Genomic DNA, 27973 nt, shown 5'->3' on the forward strand with positions numbered 1-27973 from the left:
CATGTAGGTCCCGGGAAGACATGGCTTGGCAGTTCAGGCTTGACTGTTCCCATGAGGCACAGAGTCAAGGCCGATTTGTATATAACTGTGTCTGAACTGGGTGGGGGAAGTGAGCTAAAGAACAATTATGGATTCAAACCGGATCTGTGACTGGGGGTGAGTGTCTTCAAATTTTCTGCACTCCGTCCATCATCTCCTTGTGTTTGCTTTGTTTGTCCTAAGTTGGCAGGGTATGCCCAGACGTGGGTCCTTTGCTCACTTTGCCACTGAATTCAAGCTAGCCTGGCTGATGAGGGCAGTTAGCCAGAAACCGCCCCAGTGTCCTTTTTTTTGGTCCAGGGAAGACATGGCTTGGCATTTCGGGCTGGACTGTTCCCATGAGGCACGGGGTTAAGACTGAATTGCATATAGCTGTGTCTGAACTGGGGTAGCGAAGCGAGCTAAAGAACAATGATGGATTCAACCCAGATCTATGACTGGGGATGAGTGTCGGAAAAGTTTCAGCGCTCCGTCCATCATCTCCTTGTGTTTGCTTTGCTGCCGTAAGTTGGCAGGGTATGCCCAGACATGGGTCCCTTGCTCACTTTGCCACTGGATTCAAGCTAGCCTGGCTGAGGAGGGCTGTTAGCCCGAAACCGGTCCCAGGATGCTTGTTTGCGGTCCAGGGAAGACATGGCTAGGCAGTTCGGGCTGGACTGTTCCCATGAGGCACAGGGTCAAGACTGATTTTCATACAGCTGTGTCTGAACTGGGGTGGCGAAGTGAGCTAAAGAACGATGATGGATTCAACCCAGATCTGTGACTGGGGGTGTCTGACAAGTTTCAGCACTCCGTCCATTATCTCCTTGTGTTTGCTTTGTTTATATGGTATGTCTTTTTCAATTGTGTTTTCCATATAAACTTTATATATTTTTCTGTCTGATCTGATAGCTGTTGTGCCAAGATTTCCTCAAACGCGTCTTATAATCTAAAGTCAAAAATAGATGGTTAGGGTCACTTTCATATGACTAAACTACTTCTATGTAAATTATCTACTAGTAGTACAATTGTCTGAAGGTGACCTAAAACATCTTCTTTAACTGTAGATTATAATATGAGTTTGATAAAATAGCTACATATTCAATAAGAGATGTAGTCAGCCCTTTATCATATGTGTTCCTGGCTGGCTGGTCACTAACCGTTCTCCCATTTATTACAGAGATATTATTAGTTTTAGGGCTATGTCTATTAGTTTGCCTATTTTATTCCTCTTTGAAAATAAATATTTGTCCTGGGACACTTAGGCCGGCTTCCAGATTGGCTTGGACTTTGTCTGGGGATTCTTTCCGAAAAAGTTTTGCATTGAAAACACTTAGGAGTAGAATGAATGACTACTGGAATTTGACTCCACCTATATCAGGTAAAAACACTACATTTTTTTAGTTAATGGTCTTGGTGATTATTAGGTGGAAGATATATATTAACCACAATTGGAAATTTAGGATTTTTTTTAACTGTGGTCACCTTTACTTTCAATCATCCCTGAGAATGCTACTCTTAAAAAAATCAACATGTTACTTTAGTGTTGTCTCACTCCTGAGATTCAATTTTACTGATGCTAACTGAAGTAGTTTTCCAGCATCTTGCTGTAAGAGCAAACTCTTCCTCTTATTGTTCCCCAAACTGTACTCCAACACATACAAAACACATTACTTACCTTTTTCATTGGGAGGCACCCCGAGAGTCTCTTGACATTTGCTATAGGAGTGCCTACTCAATAAAAAATCAAATGTCTACGTTGCAGAGTTGTGACCAGTGTTAGCCTGAGTTAGAACCACTCCCACCAAGGATGGATATTGTCAGAGCAACATATGTCGACAGCCTACTTACTACCCTATTGTTGTTATTGTTAATGGATAATGTTGTAGGTTTAAACATATGACCTCTCTGCTCTCTGTGTTAATAAAACGAGAATACTGGATTATGTTGTCTAATAAGGAGAGGGCAATATCGTACCCCTCCCTCACGCTTCTAATACTTCATATTCTAGACTTTCTCTCTAAAATCAAAGACCCACAGTTCAAAAACTGGTGGTCAGGCAACCCACCATGTCTGGGGTAGTTGTTGGCTAAAGAGGAAGCCCTAAGTAGACAAACAAGCATTGAAGAATTGATGAATGTGTTCTCTATCAATTGATGTATTTCTATGGGTAGAGAGCTGTTAAAGAAAGAGCTGGAAAAGATAAAACACCACTAGAGTCACTTTTTTCACAGGCCGGAATGGAAAAATGAATATCTGTTCTTTGCACACAGTTTAAACTTTTACAACACACTAAGAAACAGTTCTTATTTAACTTCTTATGAGAACGGGTTTTAAGTAGAAATATTGGAATAAAAATGTACTATTACACAGAAAAGATTGTTAACCACATCAATTTGTTCCCAACTTAAACTGAGGCTTATAAAATCATCAGTAGGTGGTATTTCATCTGACAGGATAGGGTACGATGTTTGAAAGCTCGAGGATGTGTTGGAGTGGCTGTTGAAGGAAGGGGCATACATATACATGAGATGGTAGTGCAGTCACATTTAGAGTTACTGGAAAGAAGTACTGATAAGCGTAATCACATTGGTTTATTGTAATAGATGATTATGTACACTTTGACAATTGTTTGTATATTTAATCAATATGTGGTACACCACCTTTGTATCATATATGCTATGACAATTAAAAATGTATCCTTTGTACTCTAACACTTTATGTAATGTTGTTAAAAATGCTGATATATCCAGTACACCTATTTCCTCTAAATGTAACTCCATGCACCATTAACCATCTATGTTGCCCTTGTGATGCTAACAACACGGAAAAAAAAATAGATCCATTTGTTATGTTTTTGTAATGCACAACAAGAACATTTTTAACCTCTTTTTGAGTTGTTCGATTTTGTTTAACATTCTAAAATAAGGTCTCTTTACTTACTTTAAGAGGATCTGTACCTATTTACAGGTTACCTCACTAGACCTATTTGAATATATATTGCCTTAAGATTTATTTTTTGGACAGCTATGGGTTCATTCTTTGTAGTCTTCTGATATACCACTACAAAGCTTAAGGACACGGACTAACCTCACAAAGAGATTGTATTCCGAAAGAACCATTTTTTCTTTTTAAATCAAGTAACAATATCAACCATCTTTTACAGTTTGTCTCCACTAAGTGGAGAAAAACTATGTTATCTTATTTGACTGAATAAATGATTTACCTATACATCTTGGATAGGGTGACTATTGTGCATTATTCATGCTCACCTTAACCAAGAGAGAATTATCCAGAGGTGCATCATCCAATAGGGCAGCATGTGCAGTGTCACTGTGGTCAAGAAGCTTGAGGCAACTATCTGTGTCCCTTGCATTATGGTCCATGGCACCCATGACAAATTGGGTCATGGGTTGACTGGGGTGAGAGCCTGGGTAAAGCAACAGCCACAATCCCTGGCAGAGACAACCACAAAAAGTCACTAAATTAACTTGTGCTTAATCCTGGGTGGCTTGGAACCAAAATAAGTCAGGCTAACCTTAGAGGTAATGTGTAAAGTATTTAATCAGAACAGAAAACAATTAAAGTGAAAACACAACACAAGAAAAATCCCACACCTTGCCGCGATGAGGCTGCTGGGGGTTGTGGTCTCAAACGGCCCCCGGTGGAGCCAAGCCCGGCCAGGAGCACTACAGCGAGGGACAGAGAATGGCGGAGCCGAGCCCGGCCAGGAACACCACAGCGGAGCCAAGCCCGGCCGAAAACACACAGCGGAGCCGAGCCCGGACGTGTGCAGCAACTGGTCAGTAGAAAACGCCTCCCCCAGAACTCTGTGGCGCGGGAACCTTTATGCGGCTCCTGGCGCTTCCTGATTGCGAGGGCAGCGTCCTTGCCGCGATGAGACTGCTGGGGGTTGTGGTCTCAAACGGCCCCCGGCGGAGCCAAGCCCGGCCAGGAGCACCACAGCGAGGGACAGAGAATGGCGGAGCCAAGCCCGGCCAGTAACACCACAGCGGAGCCAAGCCCGGCCGAAAACACACAGCGGAGCCGAGCCCGGCCGTGTGCAGCAACTGGTCAGTAGAAAACGCCTCCCTGGAGGATGCTTTTTCCGTTTGTATTTCATAGAATAGTAACAATGCTGATAACCTTGTTTCTGATAATATGTTTGGTTGTATTTTCTAAGGTACTGTGCATGAGATTACGGCGTTAGAAATAAACATTTCAAAGTTGCACGTGTCTTTATTTACATCTTGTTTTGGACTGGTGTAAGACTATATTGAAAGAGTGTTTTTGTTATCCACTTTACTTCATGTAATCTAAGTTGCATGTTCTGGGTTGACTAGTCATTGGTGTTTTTGCTCTAGGGCGAAGAACCAATGAGTCACTGATTGCTAGTTTGGTAGGGGTTTGTGTAGTAAGGTGGGTTTTGGTACACCGTAATTCACTGAGGTCCTAAGTCTTCATGCACAGTTCTGTGTATGAGCAGAATTCCTGGAACTGTAGTTAAAAACAAAAAGGCTCGATAAAGGGCTTGCACTTTCAATATGAATATAAAATAGAAGAATAGTTGATAATCACAGCTAAGGAATGCAGCAATTAGATGTGTGTATGTGTGGATGATGTGTAGATTGAGTGGAAGATGAAAAATAAGAAAGGTTGGAGAGACGCAAACTACCCACTGCATTGTCAGTGAAGTGGATCTTTGGATTTCCAGGTCATTACACAGATAGGGTGTCGGATTCTGCAGTGGGAGCAAGAGAAACTAGTACAACAACTAAGGAAGAAAGCTAGTGCATAAAGTACACACAGTTGGGCAGATTTACAAGGTTGTGGGAAAAATGATGCAAAAGTGGCGCAAGGGGCTTGTAAACCTGTGGTAGAAAAGACGCAAGAAAGGACAGAAGTGTGCAAATTACCCACTGCTATTCACGGATAGTAGTTACCAAGAAGGCTAAATAAAGGACCTGCACTTTGAATTTGAATTAAAGAAGAATAATTGATAAGCTTAGGCAAGAATGGTAGCAAGTAGGTGTGTGTATTTGTGGTTGTTGTGTTGATTGAGTGGAAGAAGACTAGGGTGAAAAATTAGAGAGGTTGCAGAGATGCAAACTTTCCATTTCTTTGTAAAGGAAGTGGGTGTTTAGTTTTCCAGTGCATATATATATTCACTGAGTAAACCATAGGTTTCAGGCACGTTATAGTTAGGAATTAGCATTTAAAAAACCTTAGAAATTCACTTTGCTGCTAAGTTTGCCTCAATAAAATCTTTCTTGCCTTATATTTGATTCGTTTGGTCATCTGTTCCGTTCTTGGGAACTGGAGTTGCAGTCTGGCTACTTTGTGCATATATATATATATATCCAAATCACAAAGTTGCTCAACAAGGGTTGCGGATGGCCCCGCGGGAAGTGGGGTGAACGCCGGCAGAGCACGCCGGTGTTTCAATAAATCCAACTCTTTCCAAAGTTCTATATCACGCTCTCAGATTCCCAAAAACACCAAACGAGTCAGCAGAGTCCAAGGGTGTTTATTGACACCTTACGACATGTTTCGGCTTCCACGAAGCCTTGATCACGTAAGTTTGTGCATAGCGTGTGAACAAAGTAAATACTTTTCAGAAAACATAAACAAAGGACTCAGGTCACAAGTAAAAAAGTGTGACGATTGAATTATGAGTCATATCTATCAACTGTGGACACAGCATACCCTTTGTGATCTGCATATCGGTAGACGGTAGACTGTTACAAGATGGCCAAGATGGCCGACACACTTTTTTACTTTAATGTCCCAAGGCATTATGGATTTTGAAGTCCTCTGAGGAAGAGAGATAGACTCTCGACACGCGTCAGGCGATTCGCGTTTATGGCTGTCTGATGTAATAACCCTTGCAATACCTCCAAGTAGGCTCGACGAAATCTTGACCTTCTACTCGTTGCTATACCAGGCCCAATATTCAGATGTTGAATAACAACATACAAACTAAGACAACTTTTTCTCTTCCCGCTCTAAAGTTTTCATGTTCCTTGAAAAGGCTAATTTAGCTGGCAAGAGTCAAAAGTGAATTAAGATTCTTTCAAGGAACAAGGCTGCAGGACCAGATGGGTGTTCAGTATCATTTTGCAATGCCTTCTAAGAAGTATTCCATGAAATATAAAGATGTCTGCTATCTAAAGCCTACTACTACTTTTTATCTACTAAAATGGTCACAAAGTCTATGATAGAATTAATAATTATGTTGCTGTTAAAGTTCACTATAGACTTCACCAAATTAGCTCATACTAACTGTTGAAGATTTACTACCTGGATACTTGACTCCATTGAATTTGGCCCCTCCTTATTTCTCCCTGCCAATCAGGCTTTGTGACCAACTACCAGACAGGTGATAACATACGTCCAGCTGTAGACCATATGGAACTTGCAGAACTTACTAATACTCAAATGATCTTTCTCTTGCTTTGCATATACCCTTTCAAGTCCTATACAAAAATGAAATTATCACAGCACATTAATTTTATAAAATGTTAAGTCTCTTTCAGCTGGAACAAAGGGGAATGGATAGCTTTCGGGAAAGAACCTTCTCACTACAGCTTACTAGAGCAACAAGGCAGGGGTGTCCCCTCTAAACCCTCATTTTTACATTCCCAATGGGGCCTTCAATTTTTTTTAAACACTAATAACCTGGATTTAGATGACATTCAGTTAGATGGCAAACATTTCAGAGTAGTACTATTTTCTTCTTCCTTATCAACTCAGAAAGCTCGCCGCTGGCCCAAATAGATGAGTTACATGCCTTAGCAGCAGTATCGGATTTCAAAGTAAATTAATCAAAGTCACAGGTTCTAGTGCTAATAGCAAAAACAACAGGTGATGGACAGAATGCAGAACAATGTCATACATTCACCCCAGTACAGAGATCTGGGCCTAAATCCATTGTTTTTTTGCTCACCATGCCTTTCCAGTTTGAACCCAGCTATATGCAAATCAGTCTTGACCCTGTGCCCCATGGGAACAGTCCAGCCCGAACTGCCAAGCCAGGTCCTCCCTGGACTGGAAACAAGCATCCAAGGACCGGTTTCGGGCTTTCAGCCCTCATCAGCCTGGATAGTGTAGAAATCAATGAAGTCCAGTAGACAGTTCTTGTAGTTGTAGTTTATTCTTCAAGTTACATCTTAGTGAGTTCCAATGTAAGTCTTAATATAAACCCCACCAGGAGCAGCCTCCTGGCTGCTCAGCCCATCTACTCCAACAGCTCCACCTTCAAGTACAAACATCCATAACATTCCAAATGACATCATATAGCTAGAGCATCAGGCAGAGAACCAGGGCCAGGGAGATGCATTACATAAGAAGCAGATTACTACACATGTTCCCCTTTATAATATTTAACAAAATGAAATAGTATACACATATATAAACATAGGAAGAGAAGATAAACATTCCAGAAGTAAACGTAAAAGAACACCATAATAACATGAGCCAAACTCTCCTTATGTAATAATAATAATGTAAAAGCAATGCAATAATGAGAAAATAGTAATGTAAGTAATGAAATAGCCTTCCCTATGTAATAATAATAATAACGATGCAATAGTAATAATGTAAGTATTAAACAGTAAGACAGCCTTCTCTATGTAATAATAATGATAATAATAATAATGACATAGTAAATGTTGTAATATAAGTAATAAAGTAATAAAATAGAAGTTGTAAACTTAAACAAATGGCAGGACCAGGGAATACCATACGCCCTCTACTGCACACACTATAATATACCGTCCAGTTAACAAGAACACCCTCTTCTGCATACTATTGCAGGACCAGGGAAATTTACATATCCTCTAATGCACATACTATAATGTTCCGTCTGCATACTAGTGCAGGACCACACACGCATTATTACACAGTAACCTCCCAATAAGAGAACACATACCTCTTCATAAAGGGGGAATCCACCTCCCTATAAACCACCACACACAGTAACTCAAGGGGTAATCCACCTCCCTATAAACCACCATCGGAACCAAGAACACCCTCTACTGCATACTATTGCAGGACCAGGGAAATTAACATATCCTCTAATGCACATACTATAATGTTCCGTCTGCATACTAGTGCAGGACCACACACGCATTAATACACAGTAACCTACCAATAAGAGAACACATACCTCTTCGTAAAGGGGGAATCCACCTCCCTATAAACCACCACACACAGTAATCCAAGGGGGAATCCACCTCCCTATAAACCACCACACTCAGTAACCTCCCAAGGGTGAATCCACCTCCCTATAAACCACAACACACAGTAACCCAAGGGGGAATCCACCTCCCTATAAACCACCACACACAGTAACCCAAGGGGGAGTCCACCTCCCTATAAACCACACACTCGCAGTAACCTCCCAAATAGTTGTATAGGGGGAATCCACCTCCCCATGAATCACACATTCGCAGTAACCTCCCAAATAATTGTAAAGGGGGAATCTACCTCCCTATAAACCATCACACACAGTAACCTCCCAAATAATTGTAAAGGGGGAATCCACCTCCCAATAAACCACACACTTGCAGTAACCTCCCAAATAATTATAAAGTGGGAATTCCACCTCCCTATAAGAATACTGTAAAATGAAAATTCACATAAAGTATCAATTTAGAATATGACACGTTGCAAATCAAAAGCAGATGTACATTACATTGGCATATATCACCAAATTCAATGCAGTGTCACTAAGTGACTTAGCCGTCGTCACATGCACCACAACAAACGAGTGAGTGACTTAATACTTAACAATCATCTCACACAGTACAGTTCTGGGTTATCTATTTCCTTTGACCCACACTCCAACTCCTTATAGCAATATGTCATTACAGTTCCAGTTTTGAATCCTCCTTTCTCTGAGTGAACCAGTTAATTCCTTTTCTTGGTGCCATTGCGCTACATAGCGAGAAGATGGCGATGTTGCACTAGTTTTAAGTTTTACAAAGCGACATTTTCTGTAATATGTAGTTTTCAATTAGTGTAAATGACAGTACCTGTGACGATCTTCAGGCAGCAGTGCTCATGGCAACCCTCACATTAAAATCATCTTTATCACCAGTACTTGACTCACAAAATTAACTCTGATGGTCAGCTACAGAGCACAGAGAATCGAGAACAAACTGGGGCCTTCTTGCAATTGGCAAACACTGCACAGTTACAATAGACTGTGCAAAGGCCTGTAGACTACAATCCAAAGATGGCAGATGCGTCGTGACGGTGCGCCGGGTGGCTTGCAGCAACAACAAGTATAATCACCACATATTGGGGCTGACAGCAGTTTAACTGGACATCATCAGTTAATAGATCATTGCTCACAGTTGAAGCTGTAAATTAGTGTTGAGTGCAGTTTTCTCCACATTTATTCTCTGTCACATTTTTAACAGTGGGGCTTGATAATTCTTTAAAAGCATGTGATCAAAATCTGCCCCTGATTATTTTCTACCATGTGCAGCCACTTCTCATCAGGGCACACTGGAGCCTTGTCAGCATTCAACACCGGGGCATGACCTTCGCCCCTACCGGGGTTCGATGTGTGCCCCCGACATCACTACATCACAGTCCATTTCAAGACAGCGCTTCATACCCATTCAGCATTAGTCACAATTTGAGGTTGATTTAGCATATACCTCGTCATTGTGCTTCACAGTTTTAAAACAGGACTGTAGATACACTTTATAGTTTCATACACAGGTGGATCTGACACCTAGAATTATTTAGGGCGACCGTTGTCAGGGTCACTGGTGGGGCGGGTGCCAGACAGCTTAAATAGTTCAATGTCTTTAGTAATATTAGTACCTTAAGTTTCAGTAGCCATCACATAGCCTTCTTTTCTCCACGGGTAAGTTCTTTTCCTTTTAAATCGTCGCCAATGTAGAAATCAATGAAGTCCAGTAGACAGTTCTTGTAGTTGTAGTTTATTCTTCAAGTTACATCTTAGTGAGTTCCAATGTAAGTCTTAATATAAACCCCACCAGGAGCAGCCTCCTGGCTGCTCAGCCCATCTACTCCAACAGCTCCACCTTCAAGTACAAACATCCATAACATTCCAAATGACATCATATAGCTAGAGCATCAGGCAGAGAACCAGGGCCAGGGAGATGCATTACATAAGAAGCAGATTACTACACATAGCTTGATTCCAGTGGCATGCTAATAGACCTTACTGATGCCAGTGCAATATTACTCATGAATAATGGTTTACACTGGTCTGAGGGCCCAATAAAGGAATTAGGCATGTACCTTATCTCCCCAGTAGGACATTTATAGAGATGCAATATCTCACCCTTACTGGACAACTTATATAAATGTTTAAATTGATATATCCGGCCTTGAAATTTCATGGCTGGATAAAGGAGCTGTTAATTCTTTTGACTGTTTACTATTTTTTTTAATGTTTGGTAATTTGCCAATCAGGCAAAACAAACATTAAGCCAACATATCTCAAATACATACACTGTTAAAATATTTATAAAATAAAAATTCGAATAAATCCCCCACAGTAGTAATATAACATTAACATTGCTTCTTTCCTTCATTCTTTGTGAAGTCTTAGCAAGCATAATTATATACTGTAAACTTTATCATCTGAGTACAACAGTCTTGCTAAACTAGCCATTAATAATACCTTAGGATACTGCAGTTCTATATCAGATAAGAAACACCTTACCTCTCAGATGTTCCTAAAATGTCAATATCAGAAACAAATTTGAACAACTACATTGAATGCAATAATCTTGACAGTGCCATCCAGAATTACAGGGAGAAAAGAGGGAGAAAAGGAAAAGGGAAAAGGGAGAAATAAGAAATGAAGCTTAAACATTATAGATAAATTATAATGTTTCATCACTTTAAAGGTTGAGGCAGAGAGTGGTAGGGCAAACAAATACTTCCTTTCTGTTTCCAAATCGAAATAAACACCTTCTCAAATATTTGAAGTGCATTACCTGTTCCATTTCTAGGCACCCATTTTCAACTACTCTGAAATAGCAACACACATCAATTAAGTTGTGCAAAAATATACTCAGAAGATGCATAATGTGCTCCACAAATCTCAAACATTATTCATCCAACTACAATCAATCCTAAAAAAAATCACCTAATTTAAAACATTTAAAAAACGTTTGAATGTTATCATTATAACATCAATTCATCAACATTTGGAATCTGAAGATCCTTAAAAGCAAGGATTAACATGTTCTTTCTCTCAGTAAACTGTGAGCAGAAAATAATCAAATGTGACAAGGTGGCTGTGACAGTTTATAAAAAAATAAATTGTATTTCGCAATTCTCCATGGATGTTTAAATGATGTTATTAATGTTAATCTTCCATTTGACAATTCTGGCCACCTTGTCCTGATCTAAGCTTTAGCCTCCACCGCGTGATATTACGGGCTTTTATGTTTTTTTAAGTAAGATTGCAGTTCACCCTTTCTTAAATTGTGCCATGTGGTGTCTGTTTCTGAAGTACACAAGGTCTTTTGGGTCCAAGCCTCTTCCAGTAGATGTTTAGGAGGTGTGCTGGTATTATCCGCTTTTTTTACTTTTTCCACTGCAGGCCACTATTGATGGTATCAAATACTCATTAGCCACATAAAGTGGCCTTTTTATTGCTTATTTCTTGGCTGATAATTTTAGTGCAAGACATTTATCTCTTGTGGAGTAGCTCTTCCTGAATCCTAGCTGCATGTAGGTCCCGGGAAGACATGGCTTGGCAGTTCAGGCTTGACTGTTCCCATGAGGCACAGAGTCAAGGCCGATTTGTATATAACTATGTCTGAACTGGGTGGGGGAAGTGAGCTAAAGAACAATTATGGATTCAAACCGGATCTGTGACTGGGGGTGAGTGTCTTCAAATTTTCTGCACTCCGTCCATCATCTCCTTGTGTTTGCTTTGTTTGTCCTAAGTTGGCAGGGTATGCCCAGACGTGGGTCCTTTGCTCACTTTGCCACTGAATTCAAGCTAGCCTGGCTGATGAGGGCAGTTAGCCAGAAACCGCCCCAGGGTGCTTGTTTCTGGTCCAGGGAAGACATGGCTTGGCATTTCGGGCTGGACTGTTCCCATGAGGCACGGGGTTAAGACTGAATTGCATATAGCTGTGTCTGAACTGGGGTAGCGAAGCGAGCTAAAGAACAATGATGGATTCAACCCAGATCTATGACTGGGGATGAGTGTCAGAAAAGTTTCAGCGCTCCGTCCATCATCTCCTTGTGTTTGCTTTGCTGCCGTAAGTTGGCAGGGTATGCCCAGACATGGGTCCCTTGCTCACTTTGCCACTGGATTCAAGCTAGCCTGGCTGAGGAGGGCTGTTAGCCCGAAACCGGTCCCAGGATGCTTGTTTGCGGTCCAGGGAAGACATGGCTAGGCAGTTCGGGCTGGACTGTTCCCATGAGGCACAGGGTCAAGACTGATTTTCATACAGCTGTGTCTGAACTGGGGTGGCGAAGTGAGCTAAAGAACGATGATGGATTCAACCCAGATCTGTGACTGGGGGTGTCTGACAAGTTTCAGCACTCCGTCCATTATCTCCTTGTGTTTGCTTTGTTTATATGGTATGTCTTTTTCAATTGTGTTTTCCATATAAACTTTATATATTTTTCTGTCTGATCTGATAGCTGTTGTGCCAAGATTTTCTCAAACGCGTCTTATAATCTAAAGTCAAAAATAGATGGTTAGGGTCACTTTCATATGACTAAACTACTTCTATGTAAATTATCTACTAGTAGTACAATTGTCTGAAGGTGACCTAAAACATCTTCTTTAACTGTAGATTATAATATGAGTTTGATAAAATAGCTACATATTCAATAAGAGATGTAGTCAGCCCTTTATCATATGTGTTCCTGGCTGGCTGGTCACTAACCGTTCTCCCATTTATTACAGAGATATTATTAGTTTTAGGGCTATGTCTATTAGTTTACCTATTTTATTCCTCTTTGAAAATAAATATTTGTCCTGGGACACTTAGGCCGGCTTCCAGATTGGCTTGGACTTTGTCTGGGGATTCTTTCCGAAAAAGTTTTGCATTGAAAACACTTAGGAGTAGAATGAATGACTACTGGAATTTGACTCCACCTATATCAGGTAAAAACACTACATTTTTTTAGTTAATGGTCTTGGTGATTATTAGGTGGAAGATATATATTAACCACAATTGGAAATTTAGGATTTTTTTTAACTGTGGTCACCTTTACTTTCAATCATCCCTGAGAATGCTACTCTTAAAAAAATCAACATGTTACTTTAGGGTTGTCTCACTCCTGAGATTCAATTTTACTGATGCTAACTGAAGTAGTTTTCCAGCATCTTGCTGTAAGAGCAAACTCTTCCTCTTATTGTTCCCCAAACTGTACTCCAACACATACAAAACACATTACTTACCTTTTTCATTGGGAGGCACCCCGAGAGTCTCTTGACATTTGCTATAGGAGTGCCTACTCAATAAAAAATCAAATGTCTACGTTGCAGAGTTGTGACCAGTGTTAGCCTGAGTTAGAACCACTCCCACCAAGGATGGATATTGTCAGAGCAACATATGTCGACAACCCCACTTACTACCCTATTGTTGTTATTGTTAATGGATAATGTTGTAGGTTTAAACATATGACCTCTCTGCTCTCTGTGTTAATAAAACGAGAATACTGGATTATGTTGTCTAATAAGGAGAGGGCAATATCGTACCCCTCCCTCACGCTTCTAATACTTCATATTCTAGACTTTCTCTCTAAAATCAAAGACCCACAGTTCAAAAACTGGTGGTCAGGCAACCCACCATGTCTGGGGTAGTTGTTGGCTAAAGAGGAAGCCCTAAGTAGACAAACAAGCATTGAAGAATTGATGAATGTGTTCTCTATCAATTGATGTATTTCTATGGGTAGAGAGCTGTTAAAGAAAGAGCTGGAAAAGATAAAACACCACTAGAGTCACTTTTTTCACAGGCCAGAATGGAAAAATGAATATCTGTTCTTTGCACACAGTTTAAACTTTTACAACACACTAAGAAACAGTTCTTATTTAACTTCTTATGAGAACGGGTTTTAAGTAGAAATATTGGGATAAAAATGTACTATTACACAGAAAAGATTGTTAACCACATCAATTTGTTCCCAACTTAAACTGAGGCTTATAAAATCATCAGTAGGTGGTATTTCATCTGACAGGATAGGGTACGATGTTTGAAAGCTCGAGGATGTGTTGGAGTGGCTGTTGAAGGAAGGGGCATACATATACATGAGATGGTAGTGCAGTCACATTTAGAGTTACTGGAAAGAAGTACTGATAAGCGTAATCACATTGGTTTATTGTAATAGATGATTATGTACACTTTGACAATTGTTTGTATATTTAATCAATATGTGGTACACCACCTTTGTATCATATATGCTATGACAATTAAAAATGTATCCTTTGTACTCTAACACTTTATGTAATGTTGTTAAAAATGCTGATATATCCAGTACACCTATTTTATTTCCTCTAAATGTAACTCCATGCACCATTAACCATCTATGTTGCCCTTGTGATGCTAACAACACGGAAAAAAAAATAGATCCATTTGTTATGTTTTTGTAATGCACAACAAGAACATTTTTAACCTCTTTTTGAGTTGTTCGATTTTGTTTAACATTCTAAAATAAGGTCTCTTTACTTACTTTAAGAGGATCTGTACCTATTTACAGGTTACCTCACTAGACCTATTTGAATATATATTGCCTTAAGATTTATTTTTTGGACAGCTATGGGTTCATTCTTTGTAGTCTTCTGATATACCACTACAAAGCTTAAGGACACGGACTAACCTCACAAAGAGATTGTATTCCGAAAGAACCATTTTTTCTTTTTAAATCAAGTAACAATATCAACCATCTTTTACAGTTTGTCTCCACTAAGTGGAGAAAAACTATGTTATCTTATTTGACTGAATAAATGATTTACCTATACATCTTGGATAGGGTGACTATTGTGCATTATTCATGCTCACCTTAACCAAGAGAGAATTATCCAGAGGTGCATCATCCAATAGGGCAGCATGTGCAGTGTCACTGTGGTCAAGAAGCTTGAGGCAACTATCTGTGTCCCTTGCATTATGGTCCATGGCACCCATGACAAATTGGGTCATGGGTTGACTGGGGTGAGAGCCTGGGTAAAGCAACAGCCACAATCCCTGGCAGAGAGAACCACAAAAAGTCACTAAATTAACTTGTGCTTAATCCTGGGTGGCTTGGAACCAAAATAAGTCAGGCTAACCTTAGAGGTAATGTGTAAAGTATTTAATCAGAACAGAAAACAATTAAAGTGAAAACACAACACAATAAAAATCCCACACCATTTAGAACCGCAGACATCTTGATGTGAAAGACTGGGTCAAAGTCTAAAAATATGGGTGAGCATGATGGAGAGGGGGGTCAGATACCAGAAGTGAATAGGGCTTGGCCAGTGCTTACCTTAGTCTTAGAAGAAATTCTTAGGGAAATGTTCTGAGAAGGTAAAGTTCAGCAGGACCAGCATGCAGGCGTGCCTGAGGAGGGAGCATCGTTGACGGGAAGTCTAGGGTCGAAGCTGCAGTGAAGATTTCTATTTGGACTTAGCCACTTTGATGGAAGTAGAAAATCTCCAGTGGGATGAGGCAGAAAGCTGTAGCCGAAGACAGTTCCAGGGGCTCAGATACCCCTTTTGCGAAGGACCACTGAACTGGATTTGCTGCTGCAGAGAAGAACATAGCAGTATCAGCTGCGAAGTCAGGTTTAACCGCGATGCACCTTGGGCAGATAGATGAGTAGGTTGGGCCCTGTCTCCTCCTTTATGTCAGAGCAGATTTAAAAGAACATTTTCTAAATCCTCAGTTTTGGATTTGGCTATCTGGGCACTAATAGCACCACAATCATGGTTCCAGGACTGATGGGGCACCATTTGGGGGCTAGGACTTGCTCAGGTTGGGTCCAAGTGCAAGTTGAAGATGGTAGGAACCTTTTATATCTCTGTGGCTGATTAGCCCCTGTATTCACTCTGGTAGTCTTGGGAGCAGGTAAAGTTGAATGTCTCAAACAGCAGGGATGGCCTCTGAGCTTTCAAGAAATGCTCCAGGAAGAAAAGCAGTTCATTGAGGTACATCAGAGCAGTCTTGTACATGCACAGCAGGTCACAGCAGCAGGTAGTCTATTGATGTCCCTCAAGCAGGCCCAGAATGTGAACTGAAGAGTTTGTCTGAGGGCCCTATTTTTAAACACAGTTCTGCCTTAGAAGTTGGGGGAAGTTTCAAGAGGTTTTAACTTTGCAGTGTATGGAATTCTTCACTCCCCTGCCCTGGATCTAAGCTGGCTGCGGTGACAATGTGAAGGTGATAAGCCATCCGTGTAAAGGCAGAGCATAGCCTATTCAGTTGCAAGTGGGCTTTACCCAACTTGCCGCTCCTCAGAAGGCCCATTCAGGCACACCTACACACATTATAATTTCATAGATACCAAACATGAGCTGGTAATCTATTCCCAATCAAACGTTAGCACTTATTAAATGCAGTAAGGCACCCTAATGTTACTCTATGAAACAGGTAGGCATCATAGTAGTGAAAAACAAATGTAGAAGTTTTTCACTACCAGAACATGTAAAACTTACTTTTTTTTTCAGTTCAATAATTTTTATTAAGATTTTAAAAAGATAAAAACAGTTAGGTACAGTTCATAAGGATACCAATATGAAAGATAAGGAAAGATCCACCAGTTCATCAGAATATGACAATAATAGCCAATAAATTGCCACAACTCATATCACGTACAACAAGACTAAAAATCAAGAAACAGAGTGGCATTAGTGAATCATAGGAACCCATGAGTGGCATCATTATTTAGAAAGCAGAAAGATAAAGGAGAAAAAGAAAAGTAAAGAGGACAGAAGACAGAAAAGAAGAAAGAAGAAAAAGGAAAGAAGAAAGAAGAAAGAAGAAAAAAGGAAAAGGAAGGATCTCACTGGATGGCGCAGCAAAGCAAAACACTACAGACACCTGTCAGTCAGATGACACAAAGGGATATTGATCGACCAACCCCCTTGAGGCCAAATCCATATAGGTATCTAAAGTTCTCCAAACATTAAAAGAAATAGTGGGAGTGAGATGAGCCCTATCCACAGAAGTGTGTGCACTTCTCTAGAAGGATACCCATGCCCACGATGTGTGGTAAGAAACGGAAGCAAAAGACTTCCACTCCATAAGAATCACCTTAACAGCCATAGTCAATAAAATATCTAACAATTGCATATCTAAGGTATCTAACGGCAGAGGTGTCTGGGAAGCCCAGGGTCCCGATAAGACCATAGGAAAAGAAAGAGGAAATTTAATTTGAAAAAGTAACATGAGATGTTTATGAACAAGATCCCAAAAGTGTTGGAGAAGTGAACAATGAAAGAACATATGTGGATAGTCGCCAACCTCCAATCCGCAACTCCAACATAAATCATCATCCTTTAAATGAAGAGAACAAAGCCGCTTAGGAGTCCAATGAAGAAGGTTGATGGAGAAAAATTTGGATTGAAATAAAGAAGGAGCAATTTTATTGCGCAGAGAAAACATACCTATCAATTGCCAAGTGTCCGACGACACGTGCTCCATTATCTCCGTACCAAAGTGACGGGACCATTTTTGCTGCGCAATAGTGCATGAATCTGAAGATGTTGAGGACAAAAATGTATAGATGCACGAAGCAATGTGACCAGACTTGAGCCACAAAGATAGTAAAGAAACCAAAGGGGAGTTAGGAACAATACGCACTTTGGCAAGTGCGACTTTAAGTTTCAAGAAAGTGTAAAAATCCAGATTAGAGAGTGAAAATTCCCGAGCTAAAGAAGAAAAGGGTAATGGGTCATCATTGGAATTATAAAGATGCCGTACCAAAGTGATACCTTTGGCAGACCAATATTGAATGAGTGAGGGATCAATAAGAACCTTTATGCGGGGATTACGCCACAAAGACGACCACCTGGACTTATGAATCGGAGTTGCCAATCTCCGATGGACCATTTTAACAGCTGCAATGGTGTCCAATATAATAGCACGAGAAAAAAGAACAGATAATGAAGACGTGGTTAAAAATGAGGAGACCGGAAGAGGAGAAGAGAGGGCCTGTTCGATGCACATCCAAGAAGGGGTATGACCAGGAAGTGAAGAAAACCACAACGCTCCTTGAGAGGCTAAAAAAGCGACCTGATACTTCCCCCAATCTGGGAAATTACAGCCACCCATATCGTAGGGTTTCCTCAAGGATTTATATGCAATTCGAGCTCTCTTGTCATTCCAAAGAAATGAGAAAGTGATGGAATCAATCTCACGAAAAAAGGAAGAAGAGAGATTCAATGGGAGCATAGACGAAATAAAGTTAACAATAGGAGTGACCATCATTTTTAAAGTTTGGATTCGGCCCCACCAAGAAATGTGTTTAGGAGACCAAGTCTCTAAAAGATGACGGTCTTTAATTAAGGTCTGTGTCTCATTATAAGCCACGGAATCCGATAAAGTACCACAAAACCAGACCCCTAAGTATTTGAGCTGTTTAGATTGCCATTTGAAACCCGCAGAACCCATATGTGCCGGAAAACAATAAGCATTAAGGGGAAACATCTCCGTCTTGTCTCTGTTTAAAGTATAACCAGAGACCTTAGAAAAAAGGGCAATCGTATCTGTGATCGCAGGAATAGCTGAAACAATATCGTCAGAAAAAAATAAGGACATCATCTGCGTACACCGCTGATTTTAGGCACTGTGAACCAAATGTAAAACCCTTAATATCTGGATGAAGATCAATTAGTCTCAGAAGCGGATCAATAGCAAGTAAAAACAAAAGCGGGGACAGGGGGCAACCCTGACGAGTACCTTGACGAAGACTAAAAAACTCAGAGGTAGCCCCATTTACTCTAATATTCGCTCGAGGGTGGGCATAAAGAGACATCACCATATTAACAAAGGAGTCCCCAAGATTGTGAGCACGAAGAACGGCTTGTAAAAACTTACTTTTACATGTTCAACCTATGAATTACAATGCACCCTGCCCTATTGGCTACCTAGGGCCTACCATAGGGTGACGTATATGCAATAAAAGGGGAGTTTACAGCGTGGCAATGGGGTTATACTGCCAAGTCAAATTGGCAGGTTAAAACTGCCTTCATGCTACTAAGGCAGGCCTCAGACATGTTTTAAGGTGCCATTTAAGTGGGTGCCACAACAAGTGCATCAGTCCAACTGGGTGAAAAAGGAACAATTGAAGGACGGAATGCCGAACAATGCATTGGGAGCATTTTATTTGCTTGCCCTGGTTTTATGGTATACCACTCATCCAGGCCACCGCTGATGGTGGAAGAAAACGGCCCGTGCTGCCGATTATTTTCAGTAAGACACGCGGAATGAGACGTGATGGATCACAGTGAAGGAACCGTAACTGCTGGATGAACTTGGCCTGGGAACAGTTACTCGAAGACTTCTTCACACAAACTTGCAGTGCATGAATCCTACACCAGAGAGCGCCAGAGAGCACCGAGCTGTGCGAGCAGTGAGATGAAGGGCGGTGTGCAGGGCGGCAATCGAGTCCCCGGCTTCCCGTGTCTCACTGGAATTGCTCATCAAGAAGCACCTGGAGCAGCACAGCGCGTGGAGGTAAGCTGTGGAGGCAAGCGCGGCCGCCGATAGAGGCGGCTGCGAAGTAAGAGCCCGGGGAGCGGACCGAGGGGTTGCCCGACTAGGTCTCTCAGCCTGCAGTTCCCTCGTGCGCCCCGCTTGCCTGCCCCCCCGCCCCCCAAGACGCGCAAACAACCACATAAAAACTATCAAACCACAGTCCCACAGTGAAACTCTTTGCTATTCTGGTGGCCCACCAGCATTGTCAAACGGAGCCTCTGCCGCCCATGCAGACATCCCTTTCAGGTCTGGTTACTGCTGTCCTTAAAAGTGACCCCTGAAGTCTCCTGAAGCATCCGAACTTCCTCTGCCAAGTGAATAGTTGGGTGTTTACATTGAACAAAGCACAAAGGCTGTGCAACCACCCCAGCCTCTAGAGACAGGCGACGAGGTGCCGTTAGAAAGATATAAAGACCCAGCGCTGTAGCCCCCCCTGTTATTTGTGTGTGCGTGTAGACTTAGACACATTCACATACACAAGTCACACAAGTCAAGTACAGGTGACATAATCAAATAAAGAGGCTCACTGGCTCGAACTACATCGCGCCGACCCCCAGTTAACGGCACCCAAGGATGTCGCTCAAAAAGACTCAGTCTAGCACGGAGGAGGCGGTGGTGAACCTTGAATGCCCAGCACAAAGAAGGATAACAAGGAGCATAAGCTCTCAAAAAACCCAGGAAACAGTTAATGGCAACTCCCTTCCCCAAGGACTCATTACACATTTCTTTCAGGCTTCTAGTGGCTTAACCGCCTGGGACGAGAGACAACGAGAGAGCGCCTCCACACTGGGGCCACTAAAGACCTATCAGGACCAGAGGGGCCATAATTCTTGCGAGTTTGCCATCACGGAGAAAATCGTGAGCCCCGAAGCATGTCTGCAGCCCGCCGTCAGGGCGAAGAGCCCGATCAGCATTACAGCCGATCTTCACGTGAGACCCACAGTGGGGGCAAACGCGGAGGAAGACACCGAGGAACAAAACGAGGCACTTGCAGCCACTTCTCCAAAGAGCATAGGCAAGCAATTGCACACATTGGAGATACCTTGGGTAAAACAGAAGACCACCTCACCTGAAATGGCCACACTAACAACATCATTTCTGCATAAATTAGAACAGTCCATTGAACGAACACTCGAAGCAACACCAATAAATCCAGGAAAAATTGACGTCCTGAGAACACCACAATCCGAGGGATGGAGTCCGTTGGGCCGAACACCTCAGCAAAATGTAACCGAAGAAGCCATCCTCAAAGAACTAAACCTGTCTGCCATAAGAGAAGTTCAGGATACAATGGCCAGAGCGCTGTTATGGCAGTCCACGAAGATGGAAGTACAAATCGATCTGCTGTACTCAATTGCCCAGCATCTGGCGCACCAAGACGACAAGTTGGCAAAACTAGAGGCCCTATTTGATGCCCACAACACCAACGCGGCTAACACCAACTCCGGTGCTGCCATAATAGAAAAATGGGCAAGCTTACCTGACGTTCTAAAGGATATGCTGGCTTTAGTCAAGGGACAAGGAGAGATGACTCCTCAAGTACACAACCGACATGCCCTGAAGACAGTGCATGTCGAAATGACCAACCATTGCATTGCGGTTAGTAGCCCAACAAAAGAGCGACTGGCAGAGCCCTGCAACAACACCACACCGGCAGATCAAGCTAATGGGGACCGTGAGGCCTTGGACCTTGATACTACAAGTGACGACTCATTCGTCATTGTTCCTCTGGTGACAAAGGCTGAAGGTGCTTCGGTAAGCGAAAAAGCTCCGCTGTCAAGGAGGGCCAAAAAAAGACTAAAGAAACAACTGAAGAAATCCAAAGCCAAAAGCAGACATATACCACCAGTAACACAAACCTCCGGAGCCACAGAAACCAAAAACAGCCCTAAACCACTCTTTCCCATCTTCCTTCCCAAGCAGGACACCAAGGCCAGGAAGCCCAGAGAGGCACCCCCCGTCCTAGGTGAGGCCCAAAGACACCAGTTCTTCCTCCTGGAGGGTCAAACCAATGAGGAGGCCCAACTGAGGACATCACAGAAGGAAGCCGGTGCACAACCTAGCGCCTCAGGCCCGGTGCGACAACAAAGGACAGAAACAAACCCTAATTTAAACCAGGGCGAACAGCAAGGACTGCCAAGAGCGGAAGGAACATCAAAAGAGGTGTCAGGCAGACAGCATCTAGGAGATACATACAACAATCTTCTAAATTTAAACTCAACCCAGGGCGAGCGGCAAGAACTACAAACTGAGGAAGGATCACCGAAAGAGGCGCCAGCTAGACAGCAGCAGGAAGTCACCCACATAAACCCTCTAAACTCAAATTATCAGAGGCACATCTTCTTGGGAGAAGAGCAGACTCAACGTTCCGCTCAATATAAAAAACAACTAGAAACTTACGAGGTGCTGCTTACTGCCAGATACCTAGCAAAAGGCTCCTATGACATTCTAAATAGGTCTAACATTGTCCGCCTTTTCGGTCACATTGACTCCCTGGCACAAATTACCTCCGAGAAGATCGAGTGGGTGATGTTCAAGAGAGTGGAGACAGACACCCACGGTGACTCCACTTTAGTTGGGTTTGTAAAACAGCAAGTCCAACAGGCTGTCCTCAAGGAAGCCACACACCTCGCAGAATGGGGTATTGAAGTCAGCGCCCTCAGGGCACCAAAATATCCACACATCCTGACGCCCACTCACTGTCCTCAAGAACCTAAATCTGTCCTCAAAGGCACAAGATCCACCAGCCCAGATGAGGGGACGAAAGCAGGGAGACGAAGAACCCCGCTAAAAATTAACATCCTGCTAAAAGATAGGCAGCGGAGAGTGCAGTGATCTCAGCAAGGACTGGACCACAGGATGGACACATGGAGACAGGGTCCCTAACCAAACAGACATACATGGAAACAGAGCACGCTTAAACCCACCTAGGGGTTAAGATCGCAACTTAACCATCATTTCATGGAATATAGCTGGGCTAAGTAACATTTTTAGGGACATGGCCACCCGCGAATACCTCGCACAGGGGGACATATTGTGCATTCAGGAGACCTGGGCGAGGACTACCACCCCAATTGACGGCTTTTACGAACATTTTAAATCAGCAACCAAAAGGATGATCTTTGGGCGCCCGTCAGGGGGCCTTTCGATCTTCGTAAGCCATGCCTGCAAATTTAAGACCACTGAACTAAACTTGGTGACTCCTGACCTCCAGGACATCACTATAGAGGGGTTGAAATCGGGTCAAAAGCCCCGCCCTCTTTTAGTAATCAATTGCTACGTTAACCCAACTAAATATCAAACACCCCAGGCTATGGAACCATTCACTACCATTCTGGAAGATCTACTCATAAATCATGTGTATCACGATGTAATAATTGCGGGCGACTTCAACATAAGAGGCCTGGGTCTGACCACCATTACACCTCCCAGCAAGAAGTTAGCCCCCCTGATTGAATTTCTCTCAAACTTCAATTTGCAATCAACACACGGAACACAAAAAATGAGCAATCCCGCATGGACTGCTAAACCCACTTTCAGGAATGTTTCCACCATAGACTATATCTTCACGAATGAAGGGGTGGCCCACAAACTTTGTGACTTCACTGTAGATGACAGAGATGAAAGCGACCACAGGCCCCTCCGAGCCACATTTAACCTGGCACGGGAACAGGTGGACTCTCAGGTAACAATCGGAGTAACCACAGGCGAAGAACATCATCTAGTTCTAGAAAGAATCAAATGGAGGTCCAATCTTGGCCACAGACTGACTGATTTTGTAGCCAGTAGGGAGGCTGAATTCAGGTCACAAGATATAGAGAACATCACACACTTCTGGGAAACACTGACCAAGGATTTAATGAAGTGCTTGGGTAACACCAACCAACTAAGACACCGCCAAAATAACACCAGGCCAAGACAATTAAAATCGCGGAGTTTAACACAGAGCAAGCGCTCACTTAACATGGCAATCAGGGCAACAAAAAAGAAGGGCGAATATCTGCAAGGGAGGGTTTCCACCTCCGCCCTACGAGCCAACTATAAAAAGAAAGTCTGGGAGTTGAAAAGGCAGCGCGCAGAACAAAACTGGCTCACAGTGTTCTCTTTAATTAAAGAAAAAGATAACCGCAAGCTATGGCGCTTCATCAACAGCCTGACTTCTAGCGGAGTGCATAAGGAAAACAGTGTCGCAGGGAATGTGTGGGAACAGTATGCAAAGCGGCTCTACACCTGTGAGCCAAACCGGGCTAACCCTGGAAGCCTAGAGTGGTCCAAGGCGGCTGCCGCAACCATCAAAACTCAAAGCTTGCCGTCTGTAGCTCCAAGACCGAGTCGTCATGCAAAGTACACAGAGGAGGAGGTTTTAAAGTACATTAACCCCTTCCACGCTGATGACGAGCTGGGCTCGTCATGAGGTAGCCTCCTGCTACGCTGATGACGAGCCCAGCTCGTCTCGTAAAATGCGGTTTCGCAAAACTCCGCGTACGAGCGGAATTCCGCCCGCACGCATGCGGTTAAGGCAACCAGAACCGATGGACCTCCTGGCCCAAATGGAATCCCTGCCCAGGTTTTTAAAACTGCCTCAGCCTTCTTTGCAACAACACTTACTCCTCTATTTAATCATTCATTTGCTACTGCGACCCTGCCAACTTCCTGGAAAGGCTCAGTCCTATTTCCCATTTACAAGAAGGGTGATCACTCGAACCCGGCCAACTACAGGCTTATAGCCCTTTTAGATATAGAAGCCAAGGTTTACGCCCGTCTTCTTTTAAGGGACCTGGAGGCCTGGGTGGACAAAAATGGCATTCTCCCGCCCACACAGACTGGCTTCCGGGCCAACAGTTCCACTCTAGACAACATCGTAGCGCTCTCCTACCTGGCGAAGAAGGCCAGTACGAGGGATAAGCTGCCACTGTTTTGTTGTTTTATAGACTATTCTACGGCCTTCGATCGAGTGATCAGAAGCCGACTATGGGCAAAACTTGAGACCTGGGGGCTTCCACAAGTCCTGCTAAAAGCTATAAAAGCACTCTATGAGGGGACATGGGTCCAGGTGAAATTAAGTCCAACGATTACAACAGCAAGAATCGAGACCAACTCTGGACTTAAGCAGGGGTGCGTTCTGGCCCGCCTACTTTTTAACCTGTATACAGCTGACATGGGGCAAGCCCTGAAAGACGCCAACTTAGTACCGCCAAGATTGGGGAAGCTGGTCCTGGGATCGCTCCAGTGCGCTGATGACACAGTGGTCATGGACCACACCAGGGTGGGACTTCATAGAGCTTTAAATAGCCTGGCGACGTACAACAAAGAAAATGACCTACGGATAAACGTTAGTAAGACCAAGATAGTAATCTTTGGCAAATATCGGCGAAAAAAAGAAGCAACATGGATCCTGGGGGAGAACTTAATCGCTACTGTCCCATCCTATAACTATCTGGGAGTTTGGGTGTCAGAGAGGGCCACTGCAGCTAAACATCTAAAGGAGCTAAAACCAAGAATAGATAAAACAATTCTGTTTTTAAGACGCCTAAGCTATCGCTTGGTCAGCCCCTCAGCAGAACCAATGTTGACAGTACTCAGGGCAAAACTGATTCCCTCCATTACGTATGGCCACATTGCCTACCCAGGTGCATTCGAGAAAGTGGTCAATGCGGCCCAGGCGAAAGCATACAAGTTGGTGCTACAGGCCCCTAGACAGGCTAGGAATAACAGGCTAAGGCTAGAAATAGGCCTGAATCGACCGGAGTTGGCATTACTGGGGGACCTGATAAAATACTACATCAGAGTACTGAAAGCGCCCGAAAACACCCTAAAGCATTTCTTAAAATCTACATTTGGTGAAGTGGGCTCTCCATGGCACTCTAAGCTGGCACAAGGCATTGATCTATTGAAAATTGAGGGTAAGAGCTTGCACCTCAATGAAATACCATACTCAGCCTGGGCACAAGCCGTAAAGCGTCAAGTCGAGTCCATCTCGTTCGAGCTTGATCTTCTATCGCTACGGCACAACCCATTAACGTTGGCCCTGGATAAGTCTTATACTCTCGGGAAACCCCAACCATACCTGCGAGACTCACTAACAACTCATGCGAGAAAGAAAATCCTGTATCTGCGCCTCCTGGCTCTCATGATCACGGACTTTAATCCAAAAAGGGCACGAACGGACGGTGCCACCGCCTGTCGATTATGCAACTACCGCAGAGAGTCATGGTTACACCTGCTATGTTGCTGTCCAAAGTTGGCCAGCGATCGTCATCGTTTGCTGCGCCCGGCTTTACGGAATCTAGGCCATAGAACCTGCAGAGAGGCCTCGGACTGGTGCTTCTCAGAAACTACGACCTGCCTATTAGCCAGGGTCGGTAAGTTCACCCACCAAGTCAAAATGGCACTCGACCTCCATCAAAAGGCCATAGATCCTAAGAGTCTCGACACTGTGTAAGGAGCACCACCTGGAGCACAAACGAGTGTCAGTCTACAGCTAACTTAGGGAACTCCCGCTAATTAACTGGAACAACTGGACCCAGAAACTATACCAGGGTCGGACAAGGGTCCAACGAAGAACCCATCCTTGGTGATGCGCAGTGAAAACGTTCATGTCAAACCTCCACACTTTCCCAAGACTCTAATTGGCGTGAAGCTAAGGAACAGACACAAACTTTCCTTCTTCTAATAGAACTTTGATTGGACAAAAAAGGGGCAAAACTAGCCATTATTCTATTTTAAAGTTGTACATATGGTTTTACTGGGAGAGGGGCACATGGGGGGGGGGGTGATGTTCTTTGTGTTTTATACTGTAAAGATTTTAAGTAATCGCACAGTTTAATAAATACCTCCAAGTATAAGCTGAAATAAGCTGAAAAGGTATACCACTATACAAGAGACATGTACGGAAATGAGATATGCCAATCAGGTGTAAGCCAATCACATCATGGTTAAGGGAGTAAGCACAAGCACTGTAGCATTGGTTAGCAGTGGTAAAGTGCACAGAGTCCGAAGGCCAACAAAATGAATTTCAGCAACAGAAATATGGGTAAACTAACTAACTGTTTGGGTGAAGACCACCCTAAGGGTGACAGGTCTAACAGCTCACTTGCTATGCCACTGAAATGATCATAGTCAGTCTATTTACTACAGTGATCTAATCGTTAATTTTGCTTTTTGTTGCAGGTCCTGGCCTGGCTTTCATTGCATATCCACAAGCCGTCTCTCTGATGCCTTGCGCACCACTTTGGGCCTGTCTCTTTTTTCTGATGATTATTCTCCTCGGATTGGATAGCGAGGTGAGTTCTTTGCACCAATGAGAAGACAGCAGACTAATCTAGGTTTCACTTCTATGTCTCGAAGCACATGGATATCGACCATAAAATAGGCACACCATTTATCCTCCGAGCTTTGGAGCTAAAACTTAGAATGATGGAGGTCCTGCAGCACCCCCAAGCAGCGTGGTCATTGATTTTTTTTTTGTTGTATAAAATCAGGCTTTTAGTAGAGCCACTCTAAAAATGATTCATGCACTGCTCCAGTCCACATACTGATGGAGTATATCATCTAGTTTTCTGATGGAAAAAATCAATTTGCCCTCTTGCGTTATTGGAGTAAAATATTATAACCTCTATTATCAATTGATGTTCTACTAGAGAATTATGTGTATGCTTTATGTTGTATACAAACAAAAATGCCTATACAAATTTCTGATGGAGCAGTATCAACAACAAGATGGCTTTTAATGCTGTGATGGGCAAAGAAAACTTTGCACTCTTCAGTGATGGTATTGTACAAAAGCATACACATTATACGTCAGTGGACCATCCAGCTGCAATAGTAGTTGAAAAAGCACAACACCTACTAATTGTGTCAGCTAATCATTAAGAAAAAATGTATTTATTGATTTGTAAATGGAATGAGTGTATCAGACAGTCTAACAATACTTCAAATGACTTATGTACAGTAGATATTGTTCAAGGAAGATTTGCTTAGACATTATCTCACTCCTACGTAATATTGTTAATCCTTTCAAAAACTAGTTTTTTTTCTTGCTCGTATTTATGCTCCTCCAAGACTTTAAAAAGCTACACTCCTTAGTAACCAGCTGTCAATGCTTTGTTGTTTGACCTCACAGTATGGGAGAGTAGTTTTTGTAGGTCTTCATCGGTACTAGTATTCTTAGGAGACATTTGCTCCTAGCATAACAGAAAACACCCGTATATTAACTATCACAGTTAGAGCAGTCAGGAAAATTACCTTTTTTTAAAAAGAAA

The 27973-nt window shown here is 42.7% G+C and overlaps 1 protein-coding gene across 2 annotated transcripts in view; it reads left to right on the forward strand.

The window, feature by feature from the left end:
* LOC144769598 (sodium- and chloride-dependent GABA transporter 2-like) overlaps window positions 1–27973 on the forward strand; it is a 762140-nt gene that overhangs the window by 638959 nt on the left and 95208 nt on the right. For both annotated transcript variants that reach the window (XR_013598730.1, XM_078653757.1), the window contains exon 10: window positions 26883–26995. Coding sequence is in view for 1 of the 2 variants with exons in the window: in XM_078653757.1 (XP_078509883.1) it covers window positions 26883–26995 (113 nt within the window). In the remaining variant the exon portion in view is untranslated. The remainder of the gene's footprint in view (window positions 1–26882; window positions 26996–27973) is intronic.

This window comes from Lissotriton helveticus, chromosome 1_1, assembly GCF_964261635.1.
Source record: "Lissotriton helveticus chromosome 1_1, aLisHel1.1, whole genome shotgun sequence".
NCBI classification, from domain to species: domain Eukaryota; kingdom Metazoa; phylum Chordata; class Amphibia; order Caudata; family Salamandridae; genus Lissotriton; species Lissotriton helveticus.